The 7,500-nt window shown below is 41.1% G+C and overlaps 2 protein-coding genes across 2 annotated transcripts in view; both read right to left on the reverse strand.

Annotated features, from left to right (window-relative positions):
* The window catches only part of LOC106816464 (Fanconi anemia group M protein homolog), a 13,797-nt gene extending 9,878 nt beyond the window's left edge, over positions 1 to 3,919 (reverse strand). Inside the window, exons 1-5 of the mRNA XM_014821089.1 lie at positions 3,835 to 3,919; positions 2,222 to 2,370; positions 1,589 to 1,694; positions 957 to 1,162; positions 318 to 422 (exon numbers count right to left, since the gene is read on the reverse strand). Of these exons, the coding sequence (XP_014676575.1) occupies positions 318 to 422; positions 957 to 1,162; positions 1,589 to 1,694; positions 2,222 to 2,309 (505 nt within the window). The 5' untranslated portion in view covers positions 2,310 to 2,370; positions 3,835 to 3,919. The remainder of the gene's footprint in view (positions 1 to 317; positions 423 to 956; positions 1,163 to 1,588; positions 1,695 to 2,221; positions 2,371 to 3,834) is intronic.
* Positions 3,920 to 6,483: 2,564 nt separating this feature from the next.
* Positions 6,484 to 7,500, reverse strand: part of LOC106816475 — a 10,513-nt gene continuing 9,496 nt past the window's right edge. The window contains exon 8 of the mRNA XM_014821101.1: positions 6,484 to 7,500. This exon is cut by the window's right edge and continues 66 nt beyond it. Coding sequence (XP_014676587.1) covers positions 7,393 to 7,500 — 108 coding nt within the window. The 3' untranslated portion in view covers positions 6,484 to 7,392.

Consider the following 7,500-nt stretch of genomic DNA (forward strand, 5'->3'; position numbering starts at 1 on the left):
CTCCATCCATTCATACATCCATCCATCCATCCATCCATTCCTCCATCCATTCATACATCCATGCATCCAACCATCCATCCATCCATCCATCTATCCATGGACCACTAAACAAGCCACACCAATAAGTACGTATACTAATACACAGATACCCTACTTCTAGTATAGTAGTAAAAGTGGAACCACCCACTAACAAATTTCTCAATTATTTAATAAACAGATAAATATCTGATACATACACATGCAGCGATGTATTGTTTTATATAGTTGTGATCACACAGATCACTCGAATGTGAGCTCTAGCATGTCTATAAGCCCACCTGTCATCTCTATGGTATCTGATTGTGGTATTCCCATCACATCATAGCATGCCTTTCTCTGTTGAGCAACAAGTGGTCTAGTCGGCGCCATGAACACAATTTTACCTGAAAGTATATCAGAATAACGTATAACATCTGTCATTACAATGCACGTAGCATTATCCAAGATCACAAGCGAAGAAATAATAAAGCAGCTGCCAACAACTGCAACAACAAGTGACGATCGCACTGCATCATGTCACATCGTTCATCTACACACGCTCTCCATGCGCCAATTTGCAGCAACCGCTCCAGCCGACTCATCAGCTATGTATCGCACAGCTATGCTCAAAGGCGTAGCCAGGAATTTGGATTGGGGGGGTCCTCGAGTGAGTAACAAGCAAGGTTTGGTGGCCTGAAATTTTTTTCATGAGTTAAATGTAAAAATAGTGCTTTAAAATCAATTTAGACTCTGTTTTGTTGACAATACTATTTCTTCTGCAGCTCTTTTGTTTGGATTTTTTAATTTTTTAATTAAAATTTTTTTTGGAGGGGATTTTGATTTTGATTGGGGGGTCCTAGATTTTGATAGGGGGTCCAAGACCCCGCCCCCCCTGGCTACGCGCTTGGCTATGCTGCACACTGACCACGCCAGATTACCTTGCGGATACCATCGGTAATAGTTGTACATGATGACGGCAGCAATGAAGGTCTTGCCCAACCCCGTCGGTAGCACTACGAGCGTGTTGTTGAACAGCGCGGCCTGCACGATCGTAAACTGGTAGTCTCGCATCGAGTAGTTTGTCGGATAGATCCACGTGCCGCCTGCGCTGACGTCAAACCCTGGCGTGTCGCTCGCGTCAACGCTAGAAGAGGACACGGCCGATGTAAAGCGCCGCGCGCGTGCAGGAATGACAATGCAGGGTTTCATATACATAAGAGGCACAGTGGCGCACCGCCGTTGTCAAATTTAACATCGCCGTTGTGAAAATGTTCCTGTATTTACTGATAAGTATATCCTGTATCTATATACCCATAAGAATATCAATACATCCTGTATTTGAATCCATCATGCGCATTTTTTTCCCAAACTGGCCATTACCTCCTTTGTCTAATTTTCCCTCAGAAGAAACCCTGCAATGTGAATGTGTTTGATCGATGGTCGGGGAAGGCGCGTGATTGAGAACTGATGGAAGGAGCATGAAAATGATTGTGAAACTGCAGTGGGTTGCTGACGTCGGTGCTGCACGTGGAGACGAGTGTTTGGTCGAATGTGTTTGAATAAAGCTCACCCCTGCAGCACTGAAGTTGAGGCCAATTGATTCATGGTTTGGTCCATAGCTTCCGCATAGATAAGGTCATCTTCATCATCATCTAATGCCTCTCCAAGCCCTCCTGCTGTAGAAAGCAAGTATAATGCATAACAAACTAGTAGATTAATTTTGCCCCTCCCTGCATGCCGCCTTTCTGTGGCGGAGGACCCGTATGGGTCGTCGCCAAGAGCATGCACTCTCCCCCCGACCGCCTGCGGGAAGGGGGTTAGACATGGGGCCAACGCCCCCATTCTGTAAAAAACACCATGTTACGGAAACCAAAACGAATAAGAAGATTAATTTTAAGTAATGTTATATACAACAATACATGATTATAACAACTTGGGAGCAACCCATACATGTCAACTACCATAGCAATAGACAGTTAACTTTATACATAATGGTCATATAAGAGAAAGGGCTGACATGGCCTTTATGGACAGGTAGCTGTTCTATAGAGGTGGCTGCTAACACAGGTTTGAACTATATATAGTACTTTAGATTGTCCCAAGTTGAATAGTAATGTTCTCTATGTGTTATGTCTTCAGTAGATGTATTTGTATTTCAATTACATGCAATAAAGATTTAATAATAATAATAATAATAACATACCAGTGGTGGGATTTATTTTATCTTGTCCCCACACTTCGAACAGTGTCCGCTGCTTAGGTGCATTCATTTTCTTGTCTAAGAAACTCATTATATCAATTCTGGTGCACTGCTTCTTTCTTCATGCTGCCTGGCGCTATCATCTTCTAAACCTAAGGATGTGTTATAAACACAGAATCATATATTTCTCAAGGAAATAAATGTTTTTTTAAAGTCGCGTATGTAAGTCGACAGTGACAATATATGTGATACCATGCAGCTAACTGCAATGGACCAGCTTTTATCTGTGCCAGTAGACAGCTTTGGCCCAAGCCTAGTTTAGCACCCTGGACGGAATGCGGCCGGGAATGCGTGAAGCGCCTGTGTGCGGCAACACCGCGCCCCGAACGCCAAAACGCTGCCCCTTTTTGTCCCTTTTGACAGATTAACAGGAACGGCTCTGAAACGCAACTCCGTGAAAATGGGGCGGTTTCCAAGCGACGTTTCGCGATCGACGCCTAGAGGCCATCTCCAAACGGCCCAGAACTGCTCGTGGGGGTCGCACGCCTCAAGGTTAAGACGTAGTGGCTGCTACAAGAAAGGCCAAGAAATAACCGACCACATGCTTGCTCATTGGCCGCTAGGCGATGACGTCGTCTGTTGCTGAACAAACCGTGATGTCAATCACACATGTTTTTACGAATATGGCGGAGCGAGAGATTGCAGCCCCCCTCCTCCCCCCGCGCTGCCCGTGGCGACGGTGCGAGTTTTTACACGTAGCGCCCGTGGGAGTAGGATAGAGAGAGCGAGAGATAGGAGTTTTTGCGCAGCGGATGGCATGCCACGTGGTCGCACTTTTGACACGCAGCGCCAGAGCGAGCGAGAGAGAGAGAGAGAACCATGGGGAGTGGGAGAAAAATAGAGAGAGAGGGTTAGAAGACAATGTATAGACAATCAGTCGCACAATGGCCGTAGTCGAGCCGGTGTACGTGTCACAAAAACTGCGCGATGTTACGCTGCCTGCTATACGGATTCGCGCGCCCGCCCTCCTTCGGCGCGCGAAGCCGTATAGCGGGCAGCGCAAGATTGCTACGTACAACACCCCGCGGTCGCGTGCGCCCAGCTCCCGCGGAAGTGCGCGGCTAAACCGCTCTCGGCGGTCGGGGAACAACGCATCTTTTGCGCAACGCCATCTTGTACCCGGTCTCTCTAGATTTGTTCAGCACAAATGCGAAAACACATTTGCAGGGTCCCAAACTATCCTTGATCCAACAGCTTCGATCTGCCCTTAATATGAAAACGCCATTGTATTTGTACCTACAGTATATGGAATCTGCATGCTTCTGTAATGAGTCATTGAGTGCTCCTGCACACAGTGCACTCTACGTACTAGTCCAAGTTTTCTGTGATGACTGACATTGATCACGCCGTGACGCCCACGATCTTTGGTGGATTACGATCAGAGGAAATACGGACTAGTCGCTAGAGTCTCAGAATTCGTGTTTGTATTACCCGCGAAACGGATGCAATGAAATTCGCATCGGCTTTGAAACAAAAAACAATAAACAATAAACTGATCTCAGTGAAAATTGGCAATAGGTAATGGTACACCGTTATTATTTTCTACTCATATTTACCTGTTAAGATAATAGGAACGATTACGACATCGTGTTTACTAGAATTAGAATCCGTCTCCTGTGTTTATGGGGGCTTCCATTTTGGATATGGAAATTCCCGAATAAAAAAAGAGGGCGCTGCAATCGCGGAAATTATTTAATATCTACAGGAGTCAGGATTGAATAAAACCAGTTGTTTTTATTCAATGCTGGTATCAATATATAGCAATAAATATAGGATATATATAGCTGGAATAGCCAACCAAACTTTTACCTGCAATCAGTGTTGCCCGTGATTGAGAACAATGTGCAAATATTGATGTAAAACCAGGAGTGAATAAAAAATATATTCTGTTTATGTAAAAATGCATAATGATATGCGAATATGTGCATATATATATATAGCAGGAGTGAATAACATATTTGATTCTAAACGTACTATATAAATTTAAATGTTAACGTATATACGTTCATTTGTAACGTACGTTTTGTTGATATATTAGGGGTTAATAATGACAAATATTTGTATATATATATATGATATATATATGTATCAGAAGTAGATAATAGGGATCCCTATTATCTACTTCTGATATGTATATCATATATATATATGTGTGCCCCCTGATATATATGTATATAATTATATTATAATGGTATAATGTTATATGATGATATATTAAACACCTCGTCATACACTCTCATCTCAGTTCACTGTCTGCCCGCCTGGCTATAGGAAACTATGCGATTTGTTTCCACTGGGGTGTAATCGGTAGAGATGTAGTCACCGTGGGCGGTGACGAACCAGTGGCGGACTCAGGGGGCCCAGGGCGGTCGCTCCCTAGAATTTTCAGGGTGGTATTTTAGCCTAACACCCTCCCCCTCGATCGGGCGCTTTGTGCCATTGAGCTCGCATGATTCCCCCCCCCTAGAAGTCACTTCTGGATCCGCCACTAAGAACGGGGGTATCCACGAATTTAGGTGCGTTTCCACAAACACTCCTAGTGTAGTGCAATCCATGGCGTTAACGCGACGTGGCAATTAACGGTGGTGGATATTATCATGAGCAACCGGGTATTGTTATTATTTTGAGATCATTTACTTCTGTTATGTATATGCATAATAAACGCATATACCCGATGCAATACCCATATGCACACACCCAAGACATGGGTTCACATAATAAATCGCTATCCGTTACCTTATTTTAACCACCACCAAGTCTTCCAAACTGAACTTCGACGAATAGGCATTATCTGTCTGTGCGCATGGATAGTATCTGCTAAAATGAACATGGTGTATCGTAATTATAGATTTAATTTAGAGACCACGTACCCCGTTGTGAGTGAAATGAAATACCGGAATTGATATGAAAAGGTTTATATGGCTTACAAAGTTACAATGAGTCAAAGACTTGCTAACTTTCTTAACATTGCGCGTATGGCAGATATCTGCTAAGATATATCTTCTTATTGTTTAATTATATATTTAAAATAGAGAGCACATATCCCGCACTAGCTTGCTATGAAAAATCTGGATCCCGTTGCCGCTCTTACATAATTACAAGCAGCCAATCTTCTCAAATCCTTGCAACTCTGAGTGAAATCATATTTGCTTTTCATTTCCGCGCTGGTCGGGGCTGGTTTCGCATATGAGAAATAGTGTATTACATTAATATATCAAATAGAAATATGCACATACATACCTTCGTTGAAATTATAAACTTTAACGTTAGAGCAAAATTCATTAATATTTTGTTGAAATTATATATTTAGAATAAAGCGTACCTACATATTCGGCAGTAGCTGGACGTAAAAAAAATCTGGATCCTCTTGTCTATCACATATAATTACAAGGAAGCCAATCTTACAAAAATTCCAATCCCCGGAAGTTTCCTTTGCCGTTGGTGAGTATGCTAAACAAAATATATAAATATATGGCTTTGTTGAAATTAGCGAATACCCAGCAGCAATTTGATGTGATAAACGAGATTTCTAGTTTTAATAATTAATGGACGCCAGTTCTTGCGAACTTTGCTAAAGCGTCCTATTCTATAAGTTATACAATCAGTACCCGCGTTCGCACGCTTATAGTATACCCTAACATAAACCAGGGAATATATTTTAAAATTTATAAAACAATAAATAATGTGGTTCATACACAAAATGTTTTGTGAAATTAGTATTAGTTGGCCGTTATTTATTAAAGTAGATTTCATTTTCCATTGTTTCATTTTAAAAATTACAATGAGTTAGCTTTCTATAATTTCCCTATACGCCGAATACGATAAGGTAGGCTGAGCCTGTATTCACACATGCTTAGTATTGGTCAAACGAAATATTAGTAGCCTGAGATTAACTAAGCTATACATTAAAACATGAAATTAAACATTACGAATTAAACATTATCAATTTATATAAAATACCGAAATTATAACTGGTGACCACTGAGTAAGAAAATGTCTCACGCTTTTTCGTATAGTACGTTCAACCAGGAAGCACCAACCGAGAACAGCAACAATTAAGCCACTAAAATGCGACCTAGAGACAATGACAACTCGGCGAAGACGATTATTAACTCATTGCGTATCACCAAGCACATCATTTATATAAATATCATGTTATATGTGTCTATGTTATGCGTACCGAATAAAAGATAATTAAACACAAGTTGTACTAAAATAATGTTTATTTATAGTGAAAAGACAAGAACATAATTATATGCACCCACAATATTTCACGCAAAGACTCCAGACGCATTTTAATAGGTTAATATGAATTTCGTGTTTAATAATATAAGTAATCAATGTGCAATATATAGAATATATGTAGAATATATATAGAATATACATAGAAGATAGATAAAAGACTACGTGCCTATTAATACATTAAATATATAGGTACAAAATCTCCCGACAACAAAATTAAATAATAAAATTCCTTACACGCTACATGCAAACAGTTTGTATTAGAAACAGCTGAAAACACATAGAACCATAACGTGGTGACAGTGGTATGTACAGGTTATAATTAATATGAACATATATACAACCCTTTGTATTCATATAGGCATGTAAATAGCATTATGTACACGGCTTCTGTCTTGTATGAACTACTTGACATAGATATCTGTCAGTTTGAGTTGAAGTAGAAAAACGTTCTTTGCCATTAGAAATGCACAACTATAGCTATCAGATATAATTATAACGTTGTTATATTAATTACCTCATAAAGATGCTAATTCTAGGAAGTGCTCCACATTACTGCTTCACTTGTAAGGTGCTTGTACTGTAGTTATTATTATGCCTGACTCTCATGATCATGTCACCACGAGTGACTTGTCTGTATTCAATCATTATGTCACTATGAATAGTGGATATTGCAGGCAATAACTCTGCCAGATTAGCACTGCTTCACAGCCTAAACGCGCGCCGTTTTCACGATCATAAACATATTAGTAAGTCGAACATAAACGTCCTGAGAGCAAAACTACAACGCGCGTTGGCATCGCGAAATAGACAGAATTTCGCGTAATCCGCCACCCGATGGCGCCACCGTGTGGTTTACCGAGGCAGGCATCTCATACGATGTAGATCTGCGAGGGGAAATTCTCGTGCTGGAAGGCCTTCTGTGCCTCTTGTAGAATGCGGAGACGCGGCCCCATCGGTATCGACATGCGCTCCAACCG

This window comes from Priapulus caudatus, unplaced genomic scaffold, assembly GCF_000485595.1.
Source record: "Priapulus caudatus unplaced genomic scaffold, Priapulus_caudatus-5.0.1 Scaffold32, whole genome shotgun sequence".
Taxonomy (NCBI): domain Eukaryota; kingdom Metazoa; phylum Priapulida; class Priapulimorpha; order Priapulimorphida; family Priapulidae; genus Priapulus; species Priapulus caudatus.